Source organism: Vulpes lagopus, chromosome 4, assembly GCF_018345385.1.
Source record: "Vulpes lagopus strain Blue_001 chromosome 4, ASM1834538v1, whole genome shotgun sequence".
NCBI classification, from domain to species: domain Eukaryota; kingdom Metazoa; phylum Chordata; class Mammalia; order Carnivora; family Canidae; genus Vulpes; species Vulpes lagopus.
In genome coordinates, this window is record NC_054827.1 from 121,160,388 (window position 1) to 121,176,700 (window position 16,313).

The window sequence follows — 16,313 nt, forward strand, 5'->3', positions numbered from 1 at the left end:
CAATGAGAGACTCCATCCCAGGACTCCAGGATCATGCCCTGGGCCAAAGGCAGTGCTAAACCACTGAGCTACCTGGGCTGCCCCATCTGCCCCATTTCTTTCTTTCTTTCTTTCTTTCTTTCTTTCTTTCTTTCTTTCTTTCTTTCTTTTTTAAGATTTATTTATTTATTTATGATAGACAGAGAGAGAGAGAGAGAGGCAGAGACACAGGCAGAGGTAGAAGCAGGCTCCACGCAGGGAGCCCAACGTGGGACTCAATCCCTGGACTCCAGGATCACGCCCTGGGCCCAAGGCAGGCACCAAACCGCTGAGCCACCCAGGGATCCCCTATCTGCCCCATTTCTAAGACAGCTTCCAACACCCATGCCTTCAGGAGCTTCCAGCAGGATAAGGGGACAGTGGCAGAGGTGGGGGGCGGCACCCTAGAAACACAAGGAAAAGCAGTATGTCCTACTCAATGTTCCCAACCTTGAGGGGCTTCAGTTCCATCAGGGAGAAGAGGGAAGGTGTAAAACCCGCGCAGGCAAGAAGGCTGATGCTCATGGGGCATGGGTAGGAATCTCCACCCTTGGGCTGGGGCTTGCCTCTCACAAAGGAGGACCTGCTGCTCAGAGTGGCAGGCAGGGAGCGAGCAGGGGATCTCATCAGGGCCCATCCGTGTCAGCTGAGCCTGCAGTGGACTGGGGAGCAGTGGGGGCACACAGAGCCTTGGTCTGGAGTGCAGACAGTGCACACTGGGTGCAGAAAGCCAGGTTTACCCCCTTTGGGCACACCCTCCCCACTGTCCCTGGGGATCTGATTAGGGGGTCCCTGCTGGGCCACAGGCTTGAATATGGGGCTAGGGCGATGTCTTGCTGGGGCCTAACGCAGAGCAGGATCACAGCAGGCCCAGAAGCGGCTCTGGTTCCCCCACATCCCCCACTCCCCCTACCCCCACATCACCTGTGCAGCCACCAGCCGCCTTCTGCAGAGCAGTTGCCTGGCCACAGAGCCCCATTCATGCCCCCACACGTCTCAGGCCCCCAGGGGCTGGCATGGGACAGCCGGCCTGGAGCCGGATGGTGGCTGGGGGTTGTGGCCAGAGACACATCCGCCGCCCCGGGCGCCTGGCACTTAGTCAACCCCGCAGGGAGGGGCAGTGCCCTGCTGCATTCCCAAGTGCTGGCCCTGACCCAGGCTCCTGCCACGCCTGGCAGCTGCACCTGCTCTCACACTGGTCCCAGAAAATGCAGGCTGGAGCACGGACAGACGACTCTCCTCCCCTCCATGTGGTCACCAGGCTGCTGAAAGGCGGGGAAAGCTTCCTGCCTACCTCCTACACCCAGACTTGAGGCCTCTCTGCTCCTCAGCTCCTGCGGTGGACCAAATGCTTGTGTCCCCCCAGACTCATGTGTGGAGATCAAGCCCCAGTGGGATGGAGTTGGGAGGTGGGGCCTTCAGGACATGAGTAGGTCATGAGGGTGGAGTTCCCATGACCCAATTATAGATGGCTCGATTTATGATTTTTCAACCTCAGGATGATGGGTAAAGGACACATATCCAGTAAAAACTGTACTTGGGATTTTGACTCTGGATCTTTCCCCAGGTTAGCCATCTGTGGCACACTCTATGAGGCCAGGCAGCTCCTGGTCAGCCCCCTCGTCACCAGGGTGAATGATTGGTACACTGACAACCATCTGTACCCACACAGTTGTTCTAGTTTTCACTTTCAGTGAGGCACATGCAATGGTCAACACTTTGTTATAAAATAGGCCTCGTGCTAGATGGTTTTGCCCAACCATAGGCTAACGTGAGTGTCCTGAGCACATGGACAGCAGGCCAGGCTGAGTTACGATGTTTGGTAGGTTAGGTGCATTCCATGCATTTTGGACTCAGGATATTTTCAACATAATCTCTTCGGAAGCTGAGGAAAAGCTGTTGTGCCCTTACAGTGTCCTTGTAAGAAGAGACACGAGAGACGCTCTCTGCTGCATGAGCACACCCAGAAGGTAGCCGTCTGCAACCAGGAAGTAGCTCTCACCAGAACCTGACCACGCAGGGCCGCTGATCTCAGACTTCTGGCCTCCATTTGTAAGGAACAAATGTCTGTGTTTTAGCCACCCAGCCTATGGTATTTTGCTGTAGCAGCCCAGTTGCAGTAAGACTTTCTCCAGCTGTTATGGCCAGAGTTGCTGGTTGCAAATGGCAGAAACGGACTCTGGCCACTGAAGCAGGAGGAAGGAATGTGCTGGAAGCATGTGAGGCCTCTAGTAGAACCCAGGAGAGGCTGGAAAGCAAGCAGGAATTTTGGGAAGCACGGCAGAGAGGAAGCACAGCCACGTTCCTGAGACCGGATGCCACCCCGGCCCTGCACCACCACACAGCTGGACTCCGCAGCCATGGGACATGGCTGGCATCTTCCAAGAAGCCCATGGCCATGAATGACAGCTGCACCCCTGACTGACCAGACAGTCAGGGGTACTGGTGCTGGACATCATGGCCAAGGACACTGCCACTGCTACCAGAGTCTGTGGCCAGAGGGCACCGTTGTCCCATCAGTGGCTCTGCAGCCACAGCACCTGCCACCAGACTCTGCACCTGCCACTCACCACCTAGTGAACTTGAACCTTCACATGATTTCCTGGTGTCAATATCCTCTTCTTGCCTCGTTATGATGCCAGGGTATGAGGCTGTGGCTGAGGGTCTCTGAAAATGACCCTGGCTTCACACACATAGGGATGCTCAGGACCAGGGCCAGCTGCTTAATCCAGACATTCAGGTCTCCGCGTGGCTGGAGAAAAACACATACCACCTGCCCGTGGCAGACACTGCACCCCATGTCCACCCACCCCACTCACTCACTCACATTTCACAGCACCCCACAGGTAGGTGGGGCTGCAGGAAGGAGGCCTGGCCAGAGGACTGTGGGCAGAAGGGATGAGCACCACTCCCAGACCCATCCTCCTGGCAGGAGCTCCCACATACATCACACGGTATGGGAAGGTGTCATAGGCTGAATCATGACCCCCAAACTCATGGGTTGAAGCCCTCACTTCCAAGATATGGCTATCTTTGGAGACAGAAGGCAAGTAAGGCTAAATGAGGTCATGAGGGTGGGGTCCTGATACCACAGGACTTTGGCCTTACAAGTAAAGGGGGAGATACAGCCATCTCTCCTTTCTCGGGTGTACATGGACAAGGGCCCTGGAAGGACACGAGAAGACAGCTGTCTCCAGTCTGAAGGGAAGGCCTCACCAGAAACCAGCCCTGCTGGACCTTGATCTTGGACTTCAGCCTCCAGAATAGTGGGAAAATCAATTTCACCCCCCAGTGGGGCAGCCCTAGCCAATAGAGAATGGGGTGACCATTTGAAAAGATGGCTGTGAAATTGCCCCCTCTTCCCACAGCCCTGGAAATGAGGCCATATCCCCCTCCCACTGAGACCGAGTCTGCCTCTCTGCCTGGAATCTGGCTGGCTCTGACAAGTGAAGCACAATCAGGGGTTCACAGCCACTCTGCTCTGGAGCCCGGCCTCCACCCTGTGAACAAGCCCAGGCCAGCCTGCTGGATGAGGAAGTACATGTGGCCCCGGCCGACAGCCCCCAGGAGGAGAACAGCCCAAGGCCCACCGATGCCTCCAGCGATGGAAGGAGCCAGCCTGGCCCGGAAGAACCAGCCAGCCAAGTGCAGGCCAAGGTGCCAACCCACGGAACGGTGAGCTCAGTGCCTGGCTGTCGGGCTTCAGGGTCAGCTGTGACACAAAGTGTTCTGACGTAGTGTCAGGGGTGAACCCCAAGTGTCATGGGACATGGGGAGCTCCAGACACAAGGAGGCTGGATCCCAGTCATCACCAGGAAGGGCACCAGCCACCTCCCAGCCAGGCGAGAAGTCTCAGGGACAGCAGGCAGGGTGGGAGGAAGGAAGAAACCTACGTCGGCACCAGCATCATGGGGACCCCACAGCACGTCGCAGAGATGGAGGGAGAAAAGGCATTTAGGAAAGAACCACCGGTGCAAGTAGGCTCTCCACAGCAGCCCCAGAGGCCCGAGGCAGTGGTCTCTGGCAGAATGTGGGGACGCTGGCATGTCTGGCGTGAAGTGGTGGGAAATGCCGTCAGCAACTCTGTGCACAGCCCACTGTGAAAGCTCAGATCATCCATAAAAGTGCAACTTCCCAGGACCAGCCCCAGAAGACACAGAATTCTCGTCGAGTCCGATGACTATTCAGGAACCCACCCAGTTGTTAAATGCTGTCCTAGAAAGAAAACACCAGGCCCAGGGAATTTTATAGAGGGTTCTACTGAACTTGCAAAGACAGGTCATCCCAGCGTAATACAGAGTCCTCTAGGGAATAGTAGGGATACTCTTGAACTCATTCACAGAGTGCAAGAAAGGCCAACCTCAGTCAGAAACATAAATGTAAAACCCTGAACAAAACACAAGCAGATCCTAAAAAGCTTGTACAAAGTAAGAGAGCGTGGGTCAGCCAGGGGCCCAACAGGGACATAATATCAGGACAATTCAGAGAGGTGGTCTTGGAGCGGAGCCCCTGGGGATAAGATGGGGCCCCCAGGCTGGGCAGGAGGAGTGGTTACACCTCTAGGCCCGAGGGAGAGGTCACCGAACCCCGAAGGAGAGAGACTTTCCCATCGTGGGAGGAGCGGTGACCTCAGGGAAGGGACCTGGGAGCCAGAACACAGCAGCTCAGACTGGAATGTATCCTGGAGACCAAGGGCTGAGACCCAGATGTGGGCAGGGTGGACTCCTGAGACTGACAACCACCTGTCCCAGGCCTCTGCCCTTGGCTTGCCGATGGCCATGTTCCCCTGCAGTCCTGCCACGTGCCGTGCCTGTCTGTGTCCACATTTCCCCTCCTTCTAGGGACACAGTCCTAGTGGATCAGGGCACCCAAGCGACCTCGTCTCCACTTGATCACCTCCGTAACGCCCCTCCCTCCAAATAAGATCACATTCTCAGGTCCTGGGAGTTAGGACTTGAACATTTGAATTTTAGGAGGACACAGTTTCACCTATTCCAGGGAGATGACCCCAAGCCAGGGAAACCAGTATCCCAGTCGCACCTCCTCCCTTCTCTGACCTGCTGAGGAGGCTCCCCGATGTCCTAAAGAACCCAAGGGCACAGGGGCCCTTTGATGCTGTCCGTGGAGATCAGCCTCCTGGGGCAGAGCTCAGGGTGGAGAAGGCAGAGATAAACCCAGAGGCAGAAGGCAGATGCCGGGCTTACTCCAGGCATGAAGGTGGGCTTGGTGCCAGGCAGCCACCCCTTTACCAGCCCCACAGCCACGGGGGAGCAGGCCCAGCGGTCAGGGTGGGGCTGCCGGGAGCCACTCTGTCCTGGCGCTCCTGTGGCAGTGGCACCAACCCCGGGTGGCCCCAGAGGCCCTCAGCCAGCTCCAGAGCACGGGGACTGCCCACCAAGGTCACCCTGCACACCTGCCTCACCTGCCTGTCCTCCCCAGGATGGGGCTCTGTCCCAGCAGAAGGGGAGCCTCCGCCCAAAGCTTAGTGCAAGAACCCCAGGGAGGGGGCTCCGGGTGGTCGTCCCCTCCTGCACAGGGAACAGATGCAGCCGGCAGTCCCATGTTGCCAAGCGGCAGAGCAGCAGAGCGCCAGACTCCCCCTGGGAGGGGAGAGAGCTGCCCTTGCTCTAGCTCTACGGGGCCGGTTTCGGTTTCTGGACGTAGTCGGGCTGAGGCAGGCTGAGAGCTGAGGCACAGGCAAAGCCCATGTTCCCTGTGCCATGTGCATGTGTGCCAATGGAGAGAATGACCAGGAGGGGACCCCGCTAGACTGGCCTCATGGGACGGCCTCCAGGAGTGGCCTGGACCCCGCCAAGTGAAGGGGGGAGGGGCGGTATGGGAGAGAACATTCCAGAAGCAGTGGGAACAGTGTGAGCAAGGGCTCTGGTCGGTTGCATGGACAGGAGGCCAGAGTGGCCAGAACACAGACTGGGGGTGGGGGAGGCAGAGCGGGACAGAAGAGGGGCTGGAGGCAGGTGGGGTCCAACTGCAGGGATTGGTGGGGGCTCCGAGGTGGGGGGACAGTGACATAGAGAAAGTCTTGGCCTGTCACCTCAGAGAGAGGGGGCTGTGGAGATGACAGGAGAGAAGGGGGCCTTGGGGTGGAGGAGGAGCAGGAAGGTGGGTGGAGACTGTGCAGAGGACCCCCACCCTCCAGGCAGCTGTTGGAGGAGGTCCCCCTCCTAGAATGGGATGGGTGGGTGTGGGTCTGGATGCACTGAATGTGGGGCCGTCTCAGGCCTCTCCCTGAGACCAGCCTCCCAGCTCCCCAAGGCGCCCACTGCTGGGCACGGGGAGCTATCTATGGCACCTCTCTGCCCGCTCCCACACGCCCAGGCCTCTCTTCCTGGCTGCACAAGTCCACCCTGCTGAAGCCCCATCAGGGCTCCCTGGGGCATACCCAGTACCTCATGCAGCGCCCCCCTCCCACACCTCCATCCCTGCCTTCTCTGGCATCTAGCCAGAGTTCCTTATTTGGATTCATTAAACCACACCCTGCTGCCCCAGGGCCTTTGCAGCTGCTGCTCCCTGTGCCCACTCCTGGGCTCTCGAAGGCATCTAGGACTCCACCCCCCACGTGTGCTGGGCAGCTGGCTGCAGCAGCATGGCTCTGGGACATACACGCCAGTAGTGGCCACTGCCCTCGACTCCCCGGACACCTGGGCCTGCTGATTTCTTTGAGAGGGACTCTCTGGCCTTCTTCTAGGAAGCCATGCTGGGTCAGGGTGCCTTCCTGAAGCAAGACGAGGGCCCATAGTTATTTCCAAACAATCTGCTTAAGTCCTCATGGTCCATGTGCTGCTGGACTCAGACCCTGCCAGGGTGCCTGGGCTCCAGCCCCAGCTGCCCAGGGTGGGGGTAAGGGGCCTAGGGGAGTAAGTTCACCACAGCTGGGGCTCTGGAGAGAGTCCAGACTAAGTGCCCTGTCCTGACCCCTGAGCCTTGGGGCCAGACCCTCCCTATGGGGGTGCAGGCTGCCTTCTCCACTGAGAAAGGGAAGGTGGGGAACTGGCCCTGGCACCCCTGGCCACACCATCTACAAATGTGGGCCAGGGGCCTTGTGGGTAGCAGGGGGCAGGCACAGAGGCTTGGGGCCCTGTGGACTGGGTCCTGGTAGGTGGTGGGTGTGGGAGGAGCGGGTACAGAGGTTGGGGCTGAGTCAACCGGGTTCTTGGAAGCATCTTTATTATTAGGAATCTAGGAATGGTGGGGAGGCAGAGGCAGGATGCCCCACCCAAGGATGGGTGCTGTCTCAGGAGGGATCCAAAGGGCGTTTAGAGGGCCATATCCGGTCTTTGATCCAGTCCACGTACTTGGCTACACGGGTATAGACGCCAGGTTTGTTAAGCCTCCCACAGCCGTCACCCCAACTGATGATGCCGTACAGGTAGGCCACGCCGTTCTTCTCACAGGCCAGGGGCCCGCCTGAGTCCCCCTGCGGCAGAGCTGCTGGTCAGAGCCAGGCGCTGGCTCAGCTCCCCCATAGCCCAGGAACACTCCACCACCCACTCCTGCTCCGCCTCCCTCACCCTGGCCTTGAAAATGTCCCCAGAAGGGTCTCAGTGCACACCCCCCACCATGAGGACTCCCCGGGAACTCCCAAGGCAGACTTCCTGACAGCCTGGGGACAGATGACCAAGGTATTGCCGAGGAAAGGAGCTACCCCACTTTTTCCCCTGCCTCCTAGACACCAGCGTCTGACCATTCACTCCAGTTACTGAAGCTATGCCGTGGATTCCTCTCAGCTCCGTGACCAGGAATGTGCTCCTCAATCTGGCTCCCCAAGCTACCCACTGGCACACACCCTACGTGGACCAGGTGGTCCTCATGTCCCAGGCTAATCTCCCCAGCTGCCGGGCAAACTCCTATTCACCCCTCAAAATAAATGCAAATGCCCCCTCCTCCAGAAAGCCATCCCCGACTCCCCACCCCCCCGCAAAGTGTTTGTTGTATCATGTAGTCCAGTGTCAAATCCCCTTGCCACTTCTGAGTTGTGTGACCTTGGAAGAGTTACAGGACCTCCCTGGGCCCCAGTCTTCCCATCATGTGAGAGGGAGTCCTCTCCTCTGCCAGGGGAGTTTGGTGGCAGTGGCCAGGATGGCCTCTGGAATATGTGGGTGCCCATCCTGGGGGTGTAGACCGCCGACTAGCAGGGGCACTCCCTGCCCTGGCTCCCTGGCTGACCCTGAGGGTCACGATCCCTCGTAGGCCTGAGCCCCCAGAAGGGGGGGGGGGCAGGTGGTCTTGAGACCTGGGACAGCCCTGGCTTACCTGGCAGGCATCGGACTTGCAGTCGAAGTAACCTGCGCACAGCATGTTGGGGCTAATGTCTGCTCCGTACACCTCGGGGCTGCTGCACTTGTGGTCTGCGACCAGGGGGACCAGCGCCTCCCGCAGGGAGCTGGAGTAGCCACTCACATCTGCAGACAAGGTGCTCTCAGGCTGGGCAAGGCTCCCCGTGACCACCGCCCTGGGCCCGGCACCCCCACCAGACTCACTCTCATCCTGGTGGCCCCAGCCAGCAATCTGGCACTTGTGCCCAGCGGGGAAGGGGCTGCTGGGCTCAGGCAGGCAGATGGGCTGGACAAACTGGGAGCGGATGGCACAGCGGTCCCCCTTCTTCTTCAGCCGGATCAAGACTGGGCAAGAGAGAGAGCAGAGGTCAGCCCAGGGCATGGGGATCCCTGCTGGACAGAGAGTGGCCGCCAGGGACAGAGGGGCTGTGGCCTGGGAGACCCAGGTCGGAGCAGGACTGGCCAGCCAGGTCTTCCTCACAGGGCGCCACTCAGCCTTACCAGGTTCCCTTGCTTCCCTGCACTAGACTCTCCTCCCCTCCCCTCCCCCACACCTCTATCTCTCCTTTGCTGCTCCTCCCCTCCCCTCCCCTCCCCCTCTCCCACCCCTTCCCTTCTCCCCTCCTCCTGCCCCTTCCCTCCCTTCCCCCTCTCCCTCACCCCTCTATCTCTCCTTCCCCATCCCTCCCCTCCCCTCTCTGCCTGGTGCCTACCCACCCCACACACAGACACACAGCCTCTCTCCTGGCTCCGGCCTGGAGTGTGCAAAGTGCACACACATCCCTGGCCCTGTGGCACCCCAACATGTCTAAGCCTTACCCAGGTCATGGTCACTGGGGTTGAACACTGAGTACATGGGGTACGGGATATACTTCTCGATGCCAAACGTCTGTGTTACATCCGTTGTTTGGTTGAAGAAGTGTTGGCCTAGGACCACTAAGACACTTTCCCTGCGGGGGCTGTGCAGGGAGGCTGGTGGAGGCAGGACTGGGCCCGCTCCTCAGGCCCCCCACCTCAAGTCCTCCCCAGCCCCACCCCCAGGTCCCACCCTCAGACTCCTCCCCTCACCCCCCACTTTCCTGGCAGTGGCTCTAGCTTCTCGGAGATAGGAGATAGCCCCAGGAGGGCAAGGCTGCAAGGCTGTGCAGGCCCCCTGCAGCCCTGGGGAGAGGCCTGGGCAGGGGGCAGGGAGTGGTGGGCTATGGCCCCACGCATAGTCCTGGCCAGTGCCATCTCTAATGCTCCCCTTTAGTCACCTCTGGGGGCCTCATGCAGGTGGGGTCCTGGCTGATTGGGGCCTGAGTGGGTGGAGACCCTAGCCCTGCCTGGCGGGCCTGACCCAGCAACTATGTAGCCCGGTCCCCCACAGACAGCCCCTCATGCCTGCTGGGCACAAGACTTGGGCCGCCCCGGCCCCCATCCCCACCCTGGGTCTCAACAGAAGCCCACCCTGGCTTGGCCCTCCTTCCCTGGATTCCAGCTCCAGGCCACAATGGGACCTCCCAGGCCTGAGGGCCTTCTGGAGAATGGGCTGCTACCCCCATGGGCACCAGCCAGCTCAGCACACAGTGGGGTTGGTGCCTGGCCTCTGGACATAGTGAGCAGCCCAAAGCCAGGCCCAGAGCTGGCAACTCGTGGGTCTCGCTCAGGTGGCTCTCAGGGGGACGGCCAGCACACTCCAGGGACAGGGGGAGGACCGGCTGGCTGAAAGGCTGCCTGAGTGTGGGGCAGGGCAGGGCGCCCCATGCCCCTCCTGGGGGGCCACCGGGGAGTCCACCTGTTCACCTCTAGCACCCCTGCCTGACCCCCCAGCCCCGCCCTGGACGTGAGGACTGGGTGCCTGCCCCCTCCCCTAGCCTCTTAAGCCCCCACCCATCTCTGTACTGGGGAGGCCTCAAAGGTCCCATTTCCCAGGCCCCGTGGGGAGCCTGCTACAGGTCTTGGCTCCGCACAGGGCAGGCCTGGTACCCACTGCCCCCACCCATGCTGTGGTCCCTGGGTGACCAACGGAGGCTCAAGGCCAGACTCTCACGCTGCCAAAACCCCAGCCTCTGATCCCTGGGATGCCACCGTCAGGCCTATCCTCTCCCACTGGACCCCAGACAGGGAACCCTGTGCCCATCACAGTGGAGGAGAGGCTGGCCTTCTGGGTGCGTGGTGGTGGGCCTTGCATCCCGGACTCCCACTCCCTTAACTGCCAGACCAGGCCTGACTTCCCACAGAAAGCTCAGCTCGCTGAGTGGGCAGGGCCTGCTTAGGGGGAGGAGGGGACACCCCCACCTGGGCAGTCTGGGGTCTGGGAGGGGTGGGATCTTCTCAGACGAGGTCCTGCCCATCACCCTTCCCTATGGCTCCTCTGAGAGCCCCCCTGCCCCGCCCCAGAGCAGGACTGGTGGGCTCCTGGGGCAGGGATTGGAAGGTGACCGGGGGCAGGGGTGGGGCTGGTCTCTGCTGCTTCCAGGCCCAGCGCCAGGCTGAACACTGAGCCCCTCCATGGTCAGTGGGGCGACAGGAAAATGAGGGACCAAGGATGAGGGTTATATGGGTAGGTGGGGACATGTAGGGACACAGGTGATAGCCGGCTTGTAGAGTGTGAGGACAGGCAGATTGGGTGGGTGGGAGGATGGTGACGGGGGGTGGGTGGGGCATGGGTGAGCAGTTAGAGGGGAGGCAGAGGGTGTCAGGGGACAGACACAGAGATGTGGAGTGGATGGTGGGTGTATGGCCAGGTGGGCGGGAGGAGGTGGGAGGCAGACCAGTGGATGAGTTGAACCATGCCGTGGAGGTGGTAGGGAGAGCCCCTCACCTATTGGAAAAGCAGTGCGCTGCGGACACCACCCAGCAGGTGTGGACAAGACTCCCTGCACAGAAGCTGTCTCCGATATAGATGGCGGCCAGCCAGGGGTGGGAGCCAGGCAGAGAAGATGAACCACCGATGATGCGTGGCCGTAGGAAGGTCCTTTTCTTGTGCCTCTTGCCACAGGTCTGGCGCCCCACTGGGGCAGGCTCAGCCTGGCTCAGCAGGACCGCAGTGGTCAGAGATGGAATTCTGGCCAGGGATTCTGGGAGCACAAGTCACTGGGTCAACCTCCAGGGCCCCTTCTGCACACCCCCACCGAGAAGGGGCCCTGGCTGCCATCCTCAAGCCCCCAGGCGGTTCACCCGGCTTCTGCCCCACCCCAGGCAGCTCCTCTGGCAAAGGACCCAGGGCTCGGCCCCAGCTCTGCCCTCACAGGCACAGGGTCTACTCTGAGCCCGGTTCCTCTTCTGTACGATGGGGAGAACGAGACCCAATCAATCACAAGGCTTTGTGGGAACGCAGGTGGTGTGGCATACCTGGCAGATGTTCCTGTCCCTCTCAGCAGCCTGAGACCTCAGAGTCCCGGCTGGTCAGGTGGCCCAGGGGGCACCAGGGCCAGAGGGCTGGCTGGCCTCGTGGAGCTGGCCACTCACAGGGTCCAACTCCAGGGGTACCTGCTGGACCTCCCACCCCCATTACTCACCCCTAACCAGCACTTTCCTACCTCTGGGAACCATCAGGCTGTGCTCAGGCTGGGTGGGAGCCCCCCAGAAGACCTGGTGACTGGCTAGCCTGCTCTGACCCCTGGTGCCAAGGCATTGCATGCCCTTGCATTAGCCCTGCCTCAGTGAGCCTGTTTCCTCATCTTTCAGATGGAGCAGTGGTCCTCCAAAGAGGGGAGGCCAGACATGGATGGAGCAGGGAGGGCCCAGGGAGAAGTGCAGGGACCCCCATGGGAGTGGGGACAGCGCCGTCCCCTGATGCACACTTTGCGCACCGCAGGCGGCCAGGCGGCAGTACTCCCAGGAGAGCGCACTGTCCTTGACCACGTAGCACCAGGGCCTCTCGTCCTTGTCAGGGTTCCTGGAGCACAGGGAGAGGAGGGTGGGCCGGGGTGGGGGGAAGGGGAGAACCCAGCGGGGCAGCACTCCTGATACCCCCCTCCCAGCAGCGTTTCATTCGTTTTGCTGCAGAGGGACATAGTGGCCTTGACCTCTGGCCCCAGGACAGACCCTGCCCACATTGGGTGAGGTGGCCTGGGGTAGGCCCAGCCAGTGCTGACCGGCAGTAGGCGTGGGGGCCCAGGCCGAGCAGGGCCGCGGCGCCCACCGAATCCACGTGCAGCTCCTGGTAGAGCAGGTCAGAGTTCCAGGCCAGACAGCTGAGCCCCGAGGCCGCCGTGCTGGCCACGCCTCGATACTCGGTGCCATTCCCCACGAAGCAGCGCTGGCTGGGCACTGTGGGCAGTGTGGTGCGCAGTGAGGCTGCGTCCAACACTGCGTCCACCTTGACACCGGCCCCAGGGCCCAGGGCCCAGAGGCTGACCCACTCACCAATGTTGCAGAGTCGCCCAGCGTGGCCCGGCGGGCAGGAGCACACAGTGGTCCCAGTGGCCACGATCAGGTGGCAGGTGCCCCCGTTCAGGCACGGACTGCTCAGGCAAGCTGGGGAGAGGGCTCAGAAGCTAGGCCTCAGGCTTTGAGGGTGTCAGCCGTAGGAGAGTGGGGTTGGGGCCTTTCAACCTGCTGCCTGTGGCTGGGGGACCCCAGGAAGCCCTCCCCTGGCCATGGCCTACCTGTGTGGCGGGTGCCCTCGCAGCGGATCTGGCCCCCAGCACACTCACACTGTTCCACTTGGCCCTGACTCACTCGGGCCCAGCGATCGCCTGCCTCCAGGTACTCATAGCGTGTCTCATCAAAGCATTTTTCTGGGGGTCACAAGTGCCCTGTGTACCGCTGCACTGGGGCAGGTGTCTCCCGTGCCCCTGTTCCCAGGCCCCAGCCCGGCCCCAGGAGCCCCAGCTGCCCTGCTCACCTATGTCGCAGTTCCTGCCTGTGAAGGCCATAGGGCAGGTGCAGTGGTAGGACCCGGGGTCCTGGGTGTGGGAGCATGAGCCCCCGTTGAGGCAGGGGCTAGAGGCACAGGAGTCCAGGGCAGCTGGGGATATCCAGAAGGGGGCAGGTGTGAGAGAGCCCGGCCCACCGGCATGTCTCCCCCAAGTCCTGTCTGCTTGTCGAGGCCCTGCGGAGCCTCCATCAGACCTGCTGCCTTCAAGCTGCCCCTTCTGGTTTCCTTGGGGTGCATGTGTCCTAGGGAGGGGTACAGGGCCTTCCTTCTCCTCCCAGCACCCCCTGCCCAGCACTCAGACCCTGGGCAAGCAGGCCTCTGGCTTGGTACCAGACACCCCGGAAGCCCTGTCCCCATCGGGGAGCACGGTTCCCTCCTGTGTTCCCTGGGGCCCTCAGTAGGTAGAGCTGTCCACATCTCACTCTGCGGGCCCTCATCTCTGTCCAGGGCTCTTCCCATGCAGCTACAGGGCCCAGCCTGACCACCAGGGGGCGCCTTGGCCCCAGCAATGACCCAGGCAGCCCTGTGGCTCCAGGAGAGGGCAGGGTCCTTCCTGGGAGGGGGCCCCCAGGGCTGCAGTGTGTAGGGTCAACCCCAAAGTCCCCTCCTGCACTCCAAGCAGGGACCCCTGTCCCCTTGGCTCCCACTCCCATAAGTGCTCCCTTAGACTCGCTCCTGCCCCAGGCCCAGCTGGCTCCTAGCCTGGGCTCAATGCCCCCCAGCACACACCCCTCCCCCATCCAGCACATCACCCCCCTCCCCCGAGCACCCACCTGGGCCCTCCCTGGACACCGGAGCCTGCACACAGTAGCCCCAGGCCCTGTCGCGGTCATAGTTGTGAGTGGTGGCACACCTGGGGGTGATGAATCAGGTGGGGCCCATACCAGAGACCTGCCCACCCGGCCCGACTCTTGCAGGGCACCTCGACTGCTGATGGCTCTGGAGCTCTGCCCTCGTCACGTCCACCCCCACATTCCCTGTAGTATACCAGGCTCAGGCTGGAGTAGGGAGGGCAGAGGGCAGGAGGGTCTCCAGGGTGGACAAGGGACCGTGGGGACCTGGAGGAGGGGAGGCCGATGGTCTGTGCTTGCGGGCCTTGCCCCAGCCTGGGACCCACCACTTCCTGTGGGCGCTTCCTTCTGAAGTGCAGGCGTGGAGCATGCGGCCGCCATAGCGGAAGGGGAACCTGCAGGGCTGCCCATCCACTGTGAGCACTGCAGGAGGGGTGAGAAGGGTCAAGGGGCTCCCACGCTGGGCACCTCTTGACCCCACATTGCACACCCCGCTCCCAGCAGCCGCCTGCGTTCCTCCCCACCCGCCCATCCAGGTGTAGCCCACCGCCTCCAGGAAGCTCTCCTGACCCACCTGGGTCCCCAGTGCTGCCGCTGGAGGGAGCTGCCCTGGGCGGGGGGGTGAGCCCCCTACCACGGGGTCCCTGTGCCTCTGGAGCACTCGTGGCTGGGGTCCCAGGGGTCACCGAGGTTACAGGGATCATGGGGGTCCCAGGGGTCACTGTGGCGTTAGGTTCTGGGGGTTCTGTAAGTTTCTAGGAGGAGCCAAGAGGGCTGTGATGTGACACCATCACATCAGGGTGGGACGGGCCCCCCCCTCATGCTCAGGCCCCGCTGGCTGGGCTGGTCACAGTCCCCAGCCTCAGTTTCCATACCGGGGCCCATAGGTCTAAGAGTGGAAACCCAGGGGCCTGTAGCCACTGGCTGTCCCAAGGCCTCCTGCCGAGCCCACAGGGTTAGATAGGTTGGGCTGCGTGTCTGCCCAGGCTGGGGCACCCCTGCCTTCTAGCTCAAATCCTGGTGATCTGTTCTTAGGGTGGACGAGAGCAGCTGAGGCCCTCAGAGGTACCCCCGCCACCCAAACAATGGGACCTAAGAGCAGCCCAAAGGGAGGGGAGTGGCCCTCATGCCCCCGAGTGGGGGCCCAGGTCAGACCCCCAAGCCTCTTGTCCCCCAGGCCAGCACAGCACCCCCACCTCCCCACCAAAGGCCAGGAAGCTAGCTTTCACCATGTTGGGTCCCCCTCCTACTCCACAGCCCTCCCTGGCCCCGGGCCCCCACCCCAGAGTGGGCACAGGGAGCCCATGGTCACAGCGCCATGGGGTCAGTGCTCACCCCACCAGCCTGGGGCTGAGCCCCGTGAGGCACCAGCAGCAGCAGCAAGAGCAGGAGCAGGGCCATTCCCGGCAGGGGGCAAAGGCTGGGACCCCAGGCCCAGCGCCCCATGGCTCCTCCTGGGCTGGCGTGAGGGGGCAGCAGGAGGCCAGAACAGCCACCAGGGCAGGGGGAGGTCAAGGCCACCTGGAAATGATTAACTCTGGCCGCCTCCAGTGCCGGCCCACATGTCCCCATGTCTGCTGCCCAGCTCACCCCGCCTGGTCCAGGTGTCTCCCTCTGGCATCAGCCACACGGGCCTTGGACCTGACAACATCCTCAGGTCTCATCTTAGAAGCCATCTCCAGGAAGTCTCCCAGGACACACAGCCAGTGGGGGCTTGGACTCCTGGCCCCAGCTTCCGGCCCCCACCTCTCCACAGGGCTGGCCACTATCTCTCTGTGAACTATTGGTAACCTGAGTGGCTAAGAATGCTGAGCCTCCTAGGCCTGGAAGGTGGGTGCTAGCCCCATAGCCAGAAAAGGCCAGGCACAGGGGAGGGTGTGCTTTCCCTGCTGCTCCCAGGATAAGCCTGGGGTGGGCACCCTCATGGGTGTACAGCTGGGGAGGTGGGCAGTACCAGAGCTGCCAGTCCACCTGCCCTAAGTCAGCAGGTTGCCCAGGAATGTCCCCTCCCCCCTGGGAGGACTCCCTTGGGCATCTCCTCCAGGACGCCTCCCCCCCCGGACCTCCTCAGCCCTGGGCATCCCCCCTCACAGCTTGGACAACCTCTGTCCAGGGCTGCCCACGCTCCACCCTGAGCCTTGGCCGGGACCCGCTGTCTCTGGGTAGCTCTGGTCCGCAGAAGAGCCCCAGCCAGGCACCCAGGCACCCAGGCCCACCAAGGGCCACAGAAACCTGGCTTAGAGTCCTGCCCAGGTCTGCATGCTCTTTCCATCTGTGACCTGGAGTCAGGACACATTACAGTAGGCCCACCCCCAACTCCACGGGTCCCGGAATGCATGATTG

The 16,313-nt window shown here is 61.8% G+C and overlaps 1 protein-coding gene across 2 annotated transcripts; it reads right to left on the reverse strand.

Annotated features, from left to right (window-relative positions):
• Window positions 1–7,186: 7,186 nt before the first annotated feature.
• Window positions 7,187–15,704, reverse strand: HGFAC (HGF activator). 2 transcript variants are annotated; one of them, XM_041752006.1, is made up of 14 exons: window positions 15,306–15,704; window positions 14,545–14,725; window positions 14,297–14,393; window positions 13,953–14,032; window positions 13,147–13,269; window positions 12,908–13,039; window positions 12,666–12,776; window positions 12,395–12,569; window positions 12,110–12,195; window positions 11,119–11,374; window positions 9,132–9,271; window positions 8,517–8,657; window positions 8,290–8,438; window positions 7,187–7,453 (listed from the first exon to the last, which is right to left on the reverse strand). In XM_041752006.1, the coding sequence occupies exons 1-14, from the start codon at window positions 15,540–15,542 to the stop codon at window positions 7,271–7,273; spliced, it is 2,091 nt and encodes a 696-aa protein (XP_041607940.1). In that variant the 5' UTR covers window positions 15,543–15,704; the 3' UTR covers window positions 7,187–7,270. The 2 variants fall into 2 exon arrangements, with proteins under 2 accessions (XP_041607940.1, XP_041607939.1); XM_041752005.1 differs by having other exon boundaries at window positions 12,101–12,195.
• Between the last annotated feature and the right edge of the window lie 609 nt (window positions 15,705–16,313).